Source organism: Protopterus annectens, chromosome 11.part0 (genome assembly GCF_019279795.1).
Source record: "Protopterus annectens isolate FY-2018-M chromosome 11.part0, PAN1.0, whole genome shotgun sequence".
NCBI lineage: Eukaryota > Metazoa > Chordata > Ceratodontiformes > Protopteridae > Protopterus > Protopterus annectens.
Genome location: NC_056745.1, coordinates 185,608,068 through 185,625,377, shown reverse-complemented (window position 1 = coordinate 185,625,377; position 17,310 = coordinate 185,608,068). Strand labels below are relative to the sequence as shown.

Below are 17,310 nucleotides of genomic sequence, written 5' to 3'. Positions count from 1 at the left end.
GGGGTGTGTAAAAAAAAACGTTCTTGTGTGAGTAGATCCAGTCTGTGAGAAAACTTGTGGTAATTGCCCCTGGCCATTTCCAAAAGAAAGGAGAACCACTGTTGCTGGAGCCAGAAGGGAGTCACCACAATGATCTTGAGGGATTCCTTATGAATCTTTAGCAGTACCCTGGATATTAGTGGAAAGGGTGGAAAAGCATACAGGAATATTCTTATCCAAGGAAAATCTGCCTTCCACACCTTCTTGCATAGAGTTCTGGTGCAGAATTTTGACAGCTGATTGTTCAGAGAGGAAGCAAAGAAGTCTACTTGAGGAACTCCTAACAGATGGATAAAATCTTGGAAGACCCCTGATCTAGTTTCCATTTGTGAGGGTCTACCTCTGTCCTGCTCAGCTTGTCTGCTACATAGTTTTGCTCTAATGGAATTTAGGATGCCTGTAGAGTGAGATTTTGCTGTGTAGCTATATCCCAAGCTAACATGGTTACTCTGCAAAGGGAGGTATGACCTGGATCCCTATTGCTTGTTGATGTATCACATCACTGTGGTATTGTCTCTACAACTTGAAGAGATCCTGGGGACCATAGATGATTTAGAGTTGACTGCCTTGATCAGGGCAACCATCTATTTAATATTTATGTGCTTGCATCTGTCCTTGGTGTCGTACACACCTTGCATTCTTATCCCTCCTGAAACTGCTCTCCAGGCAATGTCTGATGTGTCTGTGGTGACTGACTGCTTTGGAACAGGGAGGGAGAAGCGGAGATCTAACTGTAGGGTTATCTGTTGTTTCCACCAAGTGATTTCTCTTCTAACAAACCCCAGCACTAGGATTTGAAAAGATAAGAAGTGTTGATGCTGGGACCAAAGAGACTTCAGATATCACTGCATCTCTCTCTTGTGGTGTCTTGTTAGGGGTGTAATGAGAATCATAAAAGCAATGAGACCCCAAATCTTGGGTATTCCCACTCACTGAAGTCTGAGTGAAACACCCTATAAATAGATCTAGCTCTATTTTTTTTCCTGTGAAAGAAAATTTCTTTTTACCGTGGTGTCTAGTTGACATCCCAGAAACACAATACTGTGAAAAGGAAACAAGAAAGACTTCTGAATGTTCTCTTGGAATCCCAGATTGTATAAGAGATCTTTCACTGAAGAGATTCCTGACACTTTGAACAAGACTCCACAAAGATAAGCAACTGGTGACAGACACATTGTGAACAGTCTTAGTGCAGCGGTAGTCCAAATGGTAAGGCAGAGAACTGATAATGTGATCTAGCCACACAAAACCTTATGAAACGTCTGGAGTCTAGATGAATAGTAATGTGATGATAAGTATATTTTAAATCTAGTGTTACGAGAAAATTTGAATGAGGAAGAAGAGGTTACAGGTAATGAAGTGACATCATTTTGAATTTGGGCACTATCACAAACAGGTTTATAAAGGAAAGATCCAGAACTGGAATCCAAGCATTTTTTTCCTTGGTGGTAAAAACATCTTTGAATAAACCCCCTTTTCCACCTGGGAATGGGAAACTTTATCACTCCCTTGGATAGCATGTGATGAAGGACAGGTGGAAACAAAAGAGTCTGGTTTGGGGGATGAGAAATTACCCACCTGGAAAGGGGGGATTTCCCCCCACTGCAATCTGCAACCCTGATTAATGATCTTGAGACTCCGTTTGTCTGAAACTACCTGCTGCCAAATAGAAGCGTGGAGAGTCAGACTTTCTGGGGGAAAAAATGGGGCTTTTAGGGTGGGAGGAGGGAACAAAGTCTCTTAAATAGTCATTCTGACTTACTGGACTGCCCTTGATTTTGGGAGTTTTCAGAATTCTTCTTGGAACCCCCTTGTCATTTCTTCTTAAACGCCTGTTTACCTGGATATTAATGGAAAGGGTGGAAAGACTGTTTATTTTGTTCCTTACCAAAACTGTATGGGGAGTTAGGATATCCCTTGGAAAATCTAGAAAAAGATGGCTGAAAAATCTTAGAGATTCCCTGAATTAGGTTACCCCTTTCATCACACATTCTGATCACCTCTGCAGCAAGGGGCCAAAAACTAAATCTCTATCCAAAGTAGAATTTGAAATTTTATTTTTAACAACATCATCAGGGATGTTCTAAGAACAAGACCATGCAAACCTCCTCAAAACAGTACCGGCGGCCATAGCCCTTGAATAATTATCAACAGAATCATACACATACCATATACAATGAGTAGTGACTTGAACAGTAGAAGAAATTAAATTATTCAGTTTCTTTACAAGAAGAAACTGATGACAAAACATTCCTCATACTTTCACAAATAGTTAGGATGAACATTAACATATGAGTCTGACAGTTCAAAATTCTGAAAGTCAAAGTTGCAGAAGCATACACCTATTTCCCATACTTATCAACAATCTTCCCATCTTTATCAGAAATAGTAGGATTGAAATTACGTAAGGGTTTAGCAGCAGAAGGATTAACTAAAGCTGGAGCAGGTTTGGGAAGAGTGTATAAAAACTTAAAAAAGACTGAGAAACTTTATACATCCTATTTGCCTTTTACGGACATCTGGCTGACTGTCAGGACAATTGTAGACAGTAACACACACACACACACACACACACACACACACACACACACACACACACACACACACACACACACACACACACACACACACACACACACACACACACACACACACACACATCCTTCAAAGCTGATAGAACTGGAGGAATGGGTGAAAGTTCTGGAACTTCCTTCTCTAACAACTCATAATATTGTTTAGGGACTGGGAAACCTCAGTGTTCTCCCACTAAAAACACTGACACATTCTAGAAATAGGCTCAGAAAAAGAGAACTCCCATAGGGAGAGTCATTAACTGAGCTCTCCTCTGAGTCTGAATCAGAAATCTGAGGAGAAAACCCTGTACTGTCCTTTCATCCTCCTGTCTAGATTCAAAATATTGAATCTCTTCAGGAAATGATGTATCTGTCTTTCTTTTACAAGAAACTACTTTACAAAAATAATCAGTATCATGAATTAAACCTTGAGCCTATCCCAGTAAACTACTCTTGTTTAAGAAAAATTGAGGTGGAGTAGATAGATGTTTAGTTTTCTGTTTCTTTTTTACAGGATAAATAGGACCAGAAGGGTTATTAATGGCAGCAACATCTTCCCGAGGGATAGGTACATCATTCTGACAAAATGGGGAAGTATTCCATATTCCTTTCCCAGGACTAACAAGAGTGGCTCTTTCTGAGCCGATTAGGGGATCCCAGCAGTCACAGAGAATGTGGCTATTGCCTGGCTGATAGTGGCTATAGGTGCTACACCAGAGAGATCGGGGGTAAAAGATGAGTCATCCAAGGCACAACAAATGGTCACAGCAAAGTCACCCACCTATGGCTGAGGCAAATTGCTAGCCTGCTGTGATGGCAAAGTCTGTTTGCTTAACTTTTTCTTTTTGTGGCTGGAAGAAGGACTGACCATGGGACTGATAGACTGTTAAATAGTCAGGCTGAAAATGGTGCCTCTTTCCTTAGGAAAACAAGCAGCAAATGCCATTAAAAACAAAAAAAAGTTAAAAATTACTTTTTTCACGGAGAAGCACAGTAAAAAGTTCTTTTAAAGACGTTGTCAGCCCCACATAGTGAAATAAACACAATTTCTCCAAAGGAAAAAAAAAATTCAGTTATTTGAAACATCTATTCAACTAACAGGAAAAAAAGACTTTCCATTTTCAAATTACAGTATAGTCTTGAGGCAGTCCATTAAAACGCAAACTCCTAGCTTTAAAATAACTTTCCTGAAGAAAAAAGTATCAATAATAAACAAAAGTATTAAATGTAAGTTTTTTCCTCAGAGGGAACTTCTCTTCCCAGCAAAGGGAAAGCACAAGGTGACCATTGATCCTCAGAAGCCTTAGAGGACAGTACTTTGCCAGCAGTACAGCTCTAAAGGGCTTGGCACCCAAACTTGTTTTTTAGTCAGCCTAGCTTGAGCTGTCTGACAGTTTAGGTGCAAGGAAGTACCCCGAAGCTTTGGATGCTGGCTGATTGTTATATCCTTGGGAGGATATAACGGTAACCATTTGAAATGTCGGGACCCATTAGACCAAGTCCCAGAATAGACAGACTGAATGGGCGAAAGATCAGACTTACATATACTAAGTCTAAGATGCCATTTCTTGGAATATTCTCTTTTTTCCAAGGTATGAAGATCTTGGAGTTGGTATATATAAATTCAGGAGGTGAGGGGTACAGCAGAGGGCTTGCCCCCCTACCAAAAGAAGTTTTAAAGAGAAGAGAAGAGCGATTTTAGAGATTTGCTCTTTTCCAATGTTTTCAGTCTTTATTTTTTCAGCTTGTCAGCACTCAGCATTTCGAGTGCCAACATTTCAGTAGGGAGTGGGATGTAACTCATATAGCTAAGGCTGTTGCAGCAGTGATCAAAATGAAGAACATATATCTCAGCATTCTGCAATTTATTTCAAAATGAAAGACATATTCTACTTGTGTTTGAAAATATTTGTGACCTCTCTGGAGTTTACTGAATCAGAGCCAGTGTTGTCCTATTTGCTTCTTGTTGTCTGGAACTGTTATTTTCAACTTTGAGATATCTGTAACCAATGAGGAGATCACTTCACCAGAGCTACTGTTGTTCTGTAACCAATGAGGAGAGTACTTCACCAGAGCTACTGTTGTTCTGTAACCAGTGAGGAGAGTACTTCACCAGAGCTACTGTTGTTCTGTAACCAATGAGGAGAGTACTTCACCAGAGCTACTGTTGTTCTGTAACCAATGAGGAGAGTACTTCACCAGAGCTACTGTTGTCCTTTGCAATCTGTTTGTCTGAGATTGCTTGACTTTTGGAATCCTTAGGAAGAAGCTGCATCAAGATGCTTGGATTATAGATTTTTTGGACTTTATTTATATCCTGAGATTTCAGTTATCAACCAAAAGTACTTTGAAGTAATTACAGATACAGTTAGAGTTTTGCTGTCACTAGACTATCATATACAAAATAATTGCATTTTCCTTTCTGTGTGCGACTGAAATGCTGTATTATATAAGAAATTGGATATTTTAAAAGTAAAACTTTTTCATATGTTCATTTGACAGAGATTGTGACTAATGTCTTATTTTTCTACCGAAGTGGATCTTCACAGCATTTGTTTCTAGCCATTCTTTTGAAGAACTAAAGATCATTTGGCCATCGGATATCAACAATATTGGTCAGCTTATTAAAAGAGCAGTCAGTAAGTGAAGTCTTGGTGTCAGATTAGCAGTCTAATCAGTGACACATGTAAGGGGCACCATTACTGCAGAGGTATCAGTAGCACCCCTGTGAAATAGTGTGTACATGAAAAACAGTTTGGTTAAGCTTCAGTTACTTTGGTAATTTGGCACTGGAAGACACTGGGGTCAGACTGAGCTAGGTGAATTCTGGGGAAGTCATGCTGTGCTCTGGAGTTTGCAATATACAGCTTTTTTGTGTTTGTCAGGTGTTCCAATCATAACCCAGGGCAGTACTGCACATTTACCATAAACTCTTAAGGCCAATCACCCTCTTGTGTATATATGTGTATATCTATGTATAGATAGATATATTTCAGCAAAAGTGTGCAAATTTGACCTCTGTAACTCCTAACTCTTCATCATATTGGTGGCAGTAGTGAGGATGTATGCTCCATAATCACTGCTATCCATCACTGTCCATTTAAAGTGTTTATAGTTTCATAGTAGTTTCATAGTATAGTACTAGGCTATCTGCCCTGGGGCATTTGTAAGCCTAGCCATAGTGATGTGGCTTTTGCCACCCCATGAAATGGTACAAAAATGTACAGAATAAATCTAGAATACTGTGCCTCTGTCTAGTAGTGACACAGTGAAGGTCCCCTTATATAATAGAATTAGTTTGCTTGCCCCTGTCTAGCAGTGACACAGATGTGACCCCTGGGGTAAACTTTCGATCTCCCATCCACTCATCAAGATTTCTCTTGAAGAGAGTCATTGAGGGGCTCTGCCTAATATGAACTGGGATCCTGTTCCAAAGCATGGGAAGCCTCTGGGTTATGAATCTATCCCTCCAGCATGTCCTATTCATACTTGTGCCGAGGTTTAAGTCTTTAGCTCTCGTGGTCCTGATGGATTTGGATTTTTTGAGGTGGAGCATGTCCATCAAATCCTGATTGGACATGGCCTTGTACGTCAGGCAGAGATCACCTCTGAGCAGGCGGTATGCTACTGAATAGAGCTGAAGTTACTTTAGTCTGGCGGAATAAGACATATGTTGGAGACCCTTGATCCTTTTGGTGAGGTACTTTTGTGGTCTCTCCAGCTGTTGCAAGTGCTGGGTGAGGTACATACCAAATGGGGCATTGTACTCAATCATGGGTCTGATGAGGGAGGAATATAGGGGTACAATGACATCCTTGGATCTGGATGTGAATCCCTTCATGATGAGGTGTGCAAGGTAGAATGTTTTTCTAACCACTTTGGCAACGTGGGTGTCAAATGAGAGGTCGCTGTCTACTTGGGTCCCTAGGTCTCTGATTACTTTTTCCATACTCAGTGGGTTTCAGTCTATGTGATAATTTGTGGGTACTTTGTTTTTTCCAAAAGGGATGACTATACATTTTTTGGCATTTAGTTTAAGGCCATGACTACGGCACCAGTTGTCCGTTTCAGTGAGGCCTTTTTGTAGGATGTGTGTGTCTGCTGGTGTATCGACTATGGTGCCTAGTTTGCAGTCATCTGCAAACTTTGTCAGCCACAGCCCTCCCATGTTTGCTTTAACATCTGAGAAATAAATGCCAAACAAGAGGGGTCCCAGGACAGATTCCTGTGGGACACCACTTGTGACTGGCTTTGAGTCTGACATTGCTCCAGCGATTTTAACTTTATGGGTTCTGTCCTTTAGCCAGTTTGCAACCCATCTAGTGACATAAGGGTTTACTTTTAATCTGTTTAGCTTATCTGTGATGCCTGAGTGGGGTATTGTGTCGAAGGCCTTAGCCAAGTCCAGGTATGCTGTATGGACTGCTTTGCCCTCATCAATGGCTCTAGTGACTGTTTCGAAAAAGGCAGGATCTGCCCTTCACAAAGCCGAACTGGGTGGGGTCAAGTGTCTGTAGGTCCCCTATGTCTCTGTTTATGAGTTCCATAATGATTCTTTCCATAGCTTTTAATACCAGGCTAGTTAAACTTATGGGGTGGTAGTTTCCAGGGTCTGTAGAGGCACCCCCCTTGTGGAGTGGGACCACTGTTGCTGTACGCCAGTGTACAGGTACATATCCCGAAGTAAGGCTAAGGTTAAATAGCATTTTTATGTGTGGGTTTAGCTCCTCTTGGAGTTCACGTAACACGCACCCCGGGATACCATCAGGTCCCATTGATGCTGTGTTTTTTGCTTTGTTTAGGGCGGTTCTCACTTGGACATCTGAGATGACAGGGAGATTACATTCAGCTGGGATAAGTATTTCTTCTTTTGGGGGTGAAGGAGGTGAGAAATTTGCACTGAACTTGTCAGCCAGAATGTTAGCAATATCTGTGGGTTCAGTGTATTTTTTGTTGTTGTGAACCAACTCTGAGCATATCTGTGGGTTTCCATGGGTTTCTAACATAGCTGAAGAAGGCTTTGTGGTTATCTTTAGTGTCCTTAGCGATTTTTCTCTCAAAGTTTGCCTTGGATGTTTTTATGAGAGAACTTAGTTTTCTGCTAATGTTGATCAGAGACGTCTTCCCTTCGTGGGATTTCGCTCTGACGTGCAGTAGCTTCCTTCTTTTGTTATACAATTTGTTTATGGCTGAGGTCCACCAGACAGGATGCTTACATTTGGTGGAGAGGGACTTGGATTTGTTTGGGATTGCATGATCCATGCATTCTTGGATATGTCCATAGAAAGCATTTGTGAAGGATTCGGCATTGCGGGATGTGGTATCCACTGGCACAGTGGGCTTAAAGGATACCATCTCCATCTTAAGAAGAGTGAAGTCTGCCTTTGAGAAGTTTTTCACTGTGGTCTTTTGTGCTGGGGGTGGAGGTGGGATATGTATATCCAGGGTGATTAGTTTGTGGTCAGATCTCACTAATGAGGGGTGTACATCCGGTGTGGAGCATTTTGTCCCCATGTTTGTGATGATCAGGTCTAGTATATTATCTCCCCTAGCGGGAGAGGTGACTAGTTGTTCCAGTGCATTTGAATTTATGAATTCCAGAAACCTTTGGGCTAGGGTATTAGGGCTAGAATAATGTACCCAATCTATGTTTGGGTAGTTGAAGTCTCCCAGTATGATGGTATTTTGTGATACATTCATATCCTCCAATGTCTTCAGGAAGGCTGAGTGGGGTTCTTGAGATTGGGAGGGTGGTCTGTAACATGCTACCAGTTGTATAGCAGTTTTGCCTATGGTTAGTTGCACCTGTATGGTCTCTGATGCTTCATGTGTTGCTACTAACCTGGAGGTGTGGGTGTCCTTTATGTATATGGACACTCCCCCTCCCTTTGTGGTTCGGCCAGGGTTTTGGGGCCGAAAAGCATGATACGAGGTATAGCCTGGTAGCACTGGGGTGCTCTCAGGAGCCTTGAATCAGGTTTCAGTTACTGCACAGATGTCGATGTTCTCCATGCTGAGGAGTGCATCAAGTGCCTGCATCTTGAGATTTAGACTTCTGGCGTTGAGCAGCATTACCCTTAGTTTTTTCCATTTTTGTTTTCTAAGGAGGTGGGTTTGTCTTTTGAGCCTTGCCTAAAAAAGGCACTATGGGGGTGGCAAGAGCCTTAGCCAATATCTGGAAGCCCAGTGGTGACAGGTGTAAGCCATCCCTTGCGAAGCAGCGTGGCTTGTCCAACATATCATCCCAGGCAGGCAGACATTGGATCCCCTTGGAATGACACCAGTACTCGAGCCAATTGTTAAAGCTGATCATCTTGTCTTTGTATTGTGGTATCATTCTTGGTGAGGGCAAGATGCTGCTCAGGGTCAGGGTCATACCAGCCTGGGCTACATAATCGGAGAGCTCCTCTATGTCTCTTTTCATGTAGTCCAGGGAGGTGCCTCAGGTCATTCACACCAGCATGGACAATGACGGAGTCATATTTGTACTTGCTTTGGAGTGACCTGAGTGCGTGTGTTATGTGGCGGATCCTAGCCCTCGATAGACAGCTCACAGTCACCTTCTCCTTGTTCAGCCTGGTCAGTGGGACATCAGTGTGTCTGACTATGGAGTCACCTATTACTAGTGTATCAGGCAAGGTGTTTGGCCTTAAGGGCTGCGATTGGTTGACACATTGATTTATTGAAGTATGTGTTGCATGTGTTTTGTTTTGAGGTGGTGGATTTTTGGATGTCTGCTTTGGGAGCCTCTGTTGTTTTGGTAAGTTTGTTATTAGAGCCTCCGAGTATGTCTTTGTGTTTTTATGTGTTTGGTTTGCAGTTGTGGTAGGTCTATGTGGGACTAGGATTGTTGTGTGTGTGGTTGCCATCTCCTCCTGTCTGGTCATGCCAGCCCTGGGTTGAGAGAGTTCAGCCTCCAGTTTGGCTATATAGTTGCATCTCTCACATGTATTTGTGTTTGTTGGGAGGAGGAGAGGGTTGTCTGTGTACATGAGACAATTGTAGCATTGTCTCAAGATGCCCAGATTGACCAGCTGAACTGGAGACGACGCCAGTAATCTACCACTCGACATGCTAGAACAGTATAAGGGAGTGGTATACCTTTAAGGGAAGTGGGTATTCACAGGGGTGGTAAGTAGATGTAGTGCTTTACTTAATACGAGAGTGCTTACTTAGTAGAGAAGTATTGAGAACAAGTGCTAGGCTTGTAATACAGTGAGTAGTCTGGTTATACTAAGAGTAGAGCTTCCTTAAGGGAAAACTTGAAGAGCAGACTTGGCAGAGCCAGAAAAAGTTTAACCTTGTTTAACCGGCGCTGCGCTATGCGCACGACCGCGCAAAGCCGTGCAAACGCGGATTTTAAACAGTGAACTACAAAAGAGCTAGGAATGGTCCCAAACAACCAATTACTATAGCTTCTTGTGCTGAGGTCACTTCCCCTAAGGACAGGTAGGCTGCTCAAGGCTCCCCACTCCCACTGGTGAGCAAAGAAACTTCCTTCTATCCAAGTAAGGTAATAGACAACACAGGAACTACACCACAGCCCAGAATACAGCAATGCCTGTAAACTGGTCTAAACTAGTCGAAGAAGGCGGGAAAACAAGGATTATTTTTTTGTTTTTTTGGTAGAAACACACAGAAAATGCAGAGACAGTGATAATTAGTTACACAGGCTAGCACACTTTAGTGGGCAGCCTCCACAGTTAAATTAAACAAACAAACAAGCAATTTTTCGATCAAATTCGACTAAAATGTAACTTTAAGTGCAGATTTTAAAATAATGCAGCAATCAGATAAAAAAACAGTTCAGGCTAGTTCAAGGTAAGCTACAGTAGCTATTTCAAGTGAAAAAAAAGCAAAGATACTTAAATTCAGAAGGTAGTTGCTTTTTTGAGTTCCTTGCTGCTAGGACCACTCTGTAAACCCACGTGGAGCTTGTCTGAGCAGTATAGCCAGAAAAAAATGCCCAGAGGCGGATTTTAAACAGTGAACTACAAAAGAGCTAGGAATGGTCCCAAACAACCAATTACTATAGCTTCTTGTGCTGAGGTCACTTCCCCCAAGGACAGGTAGGCTGCTCAAGGCTCCCCACTTCCACTGGTGAGCAAAGAAACTTCCTTCTATCCAAGTAAGGTAATGGACAACACAGGAACTACACCACAGCCCAGAATACAGCAATGCCTGTAAACTGGTCTAAACTAGTCGAAGAAGGCGGGAAAACATGGATTATTTTTTTGTTTTTTTGGTAGAAACACACAGAAAATGCAGAGACAGTGATAAATTAGTTACACAGGCTAGCACACTTTAGTGGGCAGCCTCCACAGTTAAATTAAACAAACAAACAAGCAATTTTTCGATCAAATTCGACTAAAATGTAACTTTAAGTGCAGATTTTAAAATAATGCAGCAATCAGATAAAAAAAACAGTTCAGGCTAGTTCAAGGTAAGCTACAGAAGCTATTTCAAGTGAAAAAAAGCAAAGATACTTAAATCCAGAAGGTAGTTGCTTTTTTGAGTTCCTTGCTGCTAGGACCACTCTGTAAACCCACGTGGAGCTTGTCTGAGCAGTATAGCCAGAAAAAAATGCCCAGAGGTGGATTTTAAACAGTGAACTACAAAAGAGCTAGGAATGGTCCCAAACAACCAATTACTACAGCTTCTTGTGCTGAGGTCACTTCCCCCAAGGACAGGTAGGCTGCTCAAGGCTCCCCACTCCCACTGGAGAGCAAAGAAACTTCCTTCTATCCAAGTAAGGTAATGAACAACACAGGAACTACACCACAGCCCAGAATACAGCAATGCCTGTAAACTGGTCTAAACTAGTCGAAGAAGGCGGGAAAACAAGGATTATTTTTTTTTGTTTTTTTGGTAGAAACACACAGAAAATGCAGAGACAGTGATACATTTGTTACACAGGCTAGCACATTGCAATTTTCAGTTTCAAAAGGATATTTTGCAGCCTTGGTCCACTAAATAAACATTTTACCACCTTAGGATTTTAATTTTATTATTCAGAAACTGATAATACACCTCTCTGAATCTGCATCTTTTGTGGATTTGATGTTCCTTTTTGGAAAAAAAATAGGTTTTATTTCTAGTGGCCATTTTTTCATCCAGAAGGATTTCTGAGTTGCTGTCTATGGTGTGCAGATGGCCCATATAATTTTTCATAAGGACATGGTTTATTTATATTTCTATGTAAAAAGCAGTGACTGGTCTTTTTATTAACCAAGCTGTTCAGTTGCCAGCACTTTTTTTTTTTCAAAACAGAAGAATAAGGAAAAAACAATGCTCCACATGTTGACTATTCATAGACAGCTTAGATATATAACATAAATAGCAGTGGGCATTAGACAGCCTGACTAACTTGTGTCTCACTTAGGAAATGGAGACATGCTAGAGTGGTCACCAAGCAAATTACTTCTAAATGGTTAGGAAAATGAAACAAAAATTTTAATGCAATGGTGAGGCCAACTCAGCAGCTATTTAGAACATTTTCTTCAGGAAAGCCCAAATTCCAGATATCTGTGAGTCTGTGATGTAGGTGTCTGAGTACACTTTCAGAAAGCACCACAAACTGGACAGCCATTCCTGAAGTAAGGTAGGTTTTATTTCATCTATATTGCATGTTTTGTTTTATTAGTAGTTTCTTGGACAGCCTAGGTTCACTGCTTGCTATTTTGGTTATAAGTAATGAATACAGGGTCCCTATCACTCCATCAAAACGTCAGTTCATCGAATGGCATTTTCGGTGCTATTGCATCACATGCCATTTGTCGAACTGCTTTTAATGAGATTGCGGTACAGGGATGATCAGGAAATTTGCCCTTTCCCCACTTTAGTGTGATCTCGGAGTTAGTATATATAATTAGTGGAGGTGTGGGGAATATGCGGAATTCAGTGAATGGCATTTCCAATGAAATGCCGTTCACTGAAGTGTCACTTTGATGAAGTGATATAGACCCAGAATACATAGTGCCAAGTATCCATGATAGAAAAGTATAGTAGAGTTGTACGAGGAACTCACAATAACGGGATCATCACACTGCCATAAAGTACACATTTCGCTGGTCTTCCCATCTGCAACAGAATCTATTGAAGTAGGTGTATGCTTCTTCCTCCCTTTTCTGTGTTTATCATTTTTTTTATTGTTTTGAGTCTTTCTGTATGTTTGTTTACCAATATTTTTGTTTGTGGCTGAAGCTATTGCTCAGAGTTTTACTCTTGGAGGAAAAAAGAAACACTATGTTGATGTGTTGCTGTTTGCATCTAACTGTTATATGTTCTAAAATGATGAGAAACCAGCGCATTCATTAGGAGTGTCTGCCTTTCTTTCTCTCTATATTTGTTTGATAATTTGCACAAGGTTAGAATGATTGACAGGATAAGTCCTGCACATAAGGATACATAGTAGTAGGCATCTATATGATCTGAGACATTGCTGTTATGGTTAGTGCCTCAGCCTAGTTTTATCAACAATATTTTAGCATATTTTGCAGAAATAATCTTATAATGTATGTTACATGTACAAAGTTATTGTGTAACCCAGAACTGCTTTTTTTTTTGTGCCTTCTTTGAGGAGTTTGCATATCATCCCTTTACAGGTGTGATTTTTCACCAGATGCTTAGTTTCCTCCTTCATTGCAGAAACATGCTGTAAATGAACTGGTGATCCTGCAAACTGCATTTATGTGGATGTGCCATGTATGTGCGAGTCCCATGACAGAAGGGTGTCCTTTGCATGATTAGTTTCTCTGTGGCCTTGCACCCACTGAGTGCTAGAATTAGCTTCAGTTTACACCACCACAGCTCTGAACTGGATAAAGTATGTATTAGACAATAAGTGAGTGTAAATTATTTCTTAAAAAACTGGCCAAGGCCATGTAGAAGGTCAGGGAGCAAATGTTGGCAACTCAGACTCTCATCCCCGGGGCAAAGGGGTGCTGGGAGATCTTTCAGCCAACGGATATTTCATTCCAATCTTGGTACCTGGCTTTAATTTCATTAGAGCTGACCTTGCCACAGACGCACTACTTAGAGTTGTGCACCCAAGGTTTGTTTCCTACCCCAGCTTTCAACTCCTTGCCTGCGTTGACTCCCTGCCTCTTGCCCACAGAGTCAGCTTTGAAATTCACAGTACCAGCTTCCCTCCAGCTGGCACTGACAGTTCAATACATCCCACAACAGGTCATATCAGAGGTGGTTCTGGCAGGTATATCACCCTTAATCTTGTTTATGCAAGGAAATTTTGTTTTAAGGCCTCATTATTTAATTTGTTAATTACATAAAGATGTCATGTTTGTGGCTCACTCATTTTCTTATAGATTTCAGTTTATGACATTGAAATGTGTAAACATGAGCTTTTTCATAGCTATAAAATTGTCATATAGTTATTAACCACACAGAATACAGTTTAGTTCCTCTCTACTTTATAACGTATGCTTATCACAAGATATACCTCTCAACCTCTCAAGAATGAAGAATTCTGGACAAAGCTAAAAATAATGGGAAGACAAAGGCCCAACATCAGGGACAGATTTTAAATATTGCTATTTTAAAGTTGTTAGAGTAACAGGTGTTGCACTCACAGGTATTTTCTGAATGATATGAAATCTGATTATCAAATTCGTATCATTATTTACTGACTTCAGTCCTCAACTATGTGCAGAAAACCACAATTTTTTGAGGAACAGATAAAAAATGTGAGGCAAATATCTGGAGATTCTGTGAAACTCTGGACAGCTGAGAGGTTTGCTGCAAGATGATGCAATGTTACTTACTTTAAAGACTTTCGGTCCTCCTATGATCCAGATCTTTTCAACTGTGTCACCCAGAGATGGAGTGCTGCCTATTTTAATTGCAGTTGGAAAATCCCGACACAAATATTGGACATACTTTGGAGCAGCACTAGTGGATAGGAGAAAGAAAGAAATCAGTGTTACTTTGGACAAATATGATTAGTATTATAGGCATTAAACAGAAAGAACACACGCAGCTAAGCCATTGTTTGGTAATTAGAGATACTTGGCTGTAATCTAATAGAAAAATTGCAGCTGAAGTTAATCATGTTCATATTTTTTAGGTTCACTACTGGTGTACAGTTGCGTGGTACGCCACTATTGCATTTTCATTCTGTGGTCCTTTTTTTCCCTTTCATTGCTTTGGAACTTTTAAACAGCCACCCTGAAAACAGCAGTATTAAGGAATGTCAAAGGAACAAGTACCTGAAAATATCAGGTATATATCACGTGGTCGAAAGCTAATAATAATAATAATAGTTAACGACCACAACTTCGAAAACACCAGAACTTGAAGTTGCAATTATGGGGGGGCTGTCCCCTCCCACACCCTCTGCTAAATATATATACTAACTCCGAGATTGCACTACAGTGAGGAAAGGGCAAATACCCCTATCTACACTGCAGTGCGACCCCACAATAACAACTTTGAGTTCTGGTGTTTTCAAAGTTGTGGTTCTTCACTATTATGACCTTTTGACCATGTGATATAGACCCAAAAATATCTGCTTAAAATAAGAAAGCTAAACAGTGGCTTATTGACAATTTATATGAATATCTGACAATTCTAATTACTTATAAAAATTGTACTGTTAAATTTAAAGACCCAGCAACTAGATCAACTGTATAAAAAATAATATTATGAATGAAGTTATAGTCTCGTACCCAGAACATAGTGGTATTAATTCTGAAATCATCTAGTCCCTACTTAACATTTCTCCCTTAGAGATTAATGTAATGCCATAATAATAATAAAAAATAATAACCAGCTTTCCTTTTCCTGAAATACTGTTTACAAGCAGGGTAATTGGGCAGTTTCAGATCAAGTACTACTCTATTCAAGTACAAGGCCTATAACTGCAGTTATCACATAATCTCTGTAGGAAACACTGGCTAACACTCATGTACTGCACGTCAAAATATAATAAGCCACTTTCCAAGTATGTCCTGCTTATCATATACCATTTAACTGTTGTCCATCCAATATTCTCTGAGGGATTCTCTCCAGAATCCAGACTGCAACACCATAAATTAGTAAAGCTGGAGAAAATAAGAACTGCAGAGAGTGTCTTTGGGGCTCATTGTTATCTTCAAGGCCAGATATTGATGGTGTTTTTATCTGTCTAAAGGAGGAAAGGCTACATTAGGCAGTTCCGATTATTGTGATATATATCTGTACAGTAGTACTGTCATTTTAAAATTATTATTCAGATGGCTTTGAATGGCAGCAATAGATTGGACAGCAGTTTATTGCCTGAATAATTACTTTGAAGAATTCCTTTGGAATTTCTGCATTTATTAAACCATTTTAAAGAATAAAATGAAAACGTGGAAAAAAAGTGAGTACATTGGCCAGAGAACCACTGTTAATCTGTCATTTAAACGCATAAACACAACCATTTTTTGGTGATTCGTTGCTGGAGAATAACAGCTGTAAGAATAGGGAAGAAATACAAACAGGACAACATTTCTTTTTTTTTTTTTTGTTTTAGTTTCTGAAAGTTAACCTTGCATCAAAACATCTCATGCCCAATAGTAGAAGGCATTAGAGTACTGCGACAGGCTCAGCTCTCTTTACATAGCTTCACTGACCAAACATATGGGCAGTAATTATGCACACTTATCCTTGGTGAACCATGACTAAGAAGAGGCTGTATGAAGTTCTAAATTCAGCAGAGCCAACCCAGATTCTCTTGTCAAAGGAAACCTGAGTAGTTTGGAGTGCTTAACTTAGCTATATTTATAAGAAAGGCTATTTTTGAATATGCATGTTGGGGCAAGTGGGGGTTGTGGTAAATCAGCAAAAGTGAAACAGAGCAGTCATATGGGAAATGAGATTCACCAAATGCATGGAACACAAAATAATCAAGGACATTGACTTTCTATTTTTCTGGGAAAAATACTGAAAAATCCTGAGCACCTAGGGATGGACAGGACAAGGGACATGAAGACCCCTGTACATAGGTGTAGTTATTGCAGTACACTTTTAGAAGAGAGGTTAACAAACAAGATGTGCATCCCACTACATGGGGTCAAATGCAGATGCAGGAAGCACTTGTCCATTGAAATCGAGTGTACATGGAGAGGGTGCTACACACAGAAAGACGTACAGGGGCTGGCTAACCTCCTGCAGAATGGGGGGAAGGGAACCAGTGATGTTGTTCAACACCTGCATAGTGCATGGAGTATAGAGACACAGAGCTGATGTTGCTGCCAAGCACTATGGTGGCAAATGTAGCTTCAACAGTTGCTCTGATGAGATGTATGGCAACTTCCATCCTGTTTGCCTCTGCAAGCTGTGCAGTGCATGGTCATGGGAGAGTTTGAATATGTGAGGTAGCCAAGCTCATGCTCCCCTACACAAAATTATATAGACTACTGCTAAGATGACCTCACCATCAGCTATGACTACATGTTGTTTCACACCCAGTGGTTAGCAGTTTCATGATCATAGGCAGCAAAACTCCTCAGACTCATCAGCTGGAACCTCTTCCCAGACTGCTTACCACTGTTGCCACAATTCTATACCTTTGTTATTATGTGTGTTCACATGCAACACTATGCCTGCTCATAGCCGTGTCTCAGTTTTAGATAACAAAGCTCTACAAGCTCGAAGCATGTGATACTCTGTAAGGGCACACACAATCAATCCCATAGTTTTACACCTTCCCTGACACAGA

The 17,310-nt window shown here is 40.7% G+C and overlaps 1 protein-coding gene across 2 annotated transcripts in view; it reads right to left on the bottom strand.

Moving 5' to 3' along the window:
- Positions 1-17,310, bottom strand: part of LOC122815249 (dihydrofolate reductase-like) — a 207,705-nt gene that overhangs the window by 71,226 nt on the left and 119,169 nt on the right. For both annotated transcript variants that reach the window (XM_044087590.1, XM_044087591.1), the window contains exon 4: positions 14,393-14,519. In XM_044087590.1, coding sequence (XP_043943525.1) covers positions 14,393-14,519 — 127 coding nt within the window. The remainder of the gene's footprint in view (positions 1-14,392; positions 14,520-17,310) is intronic.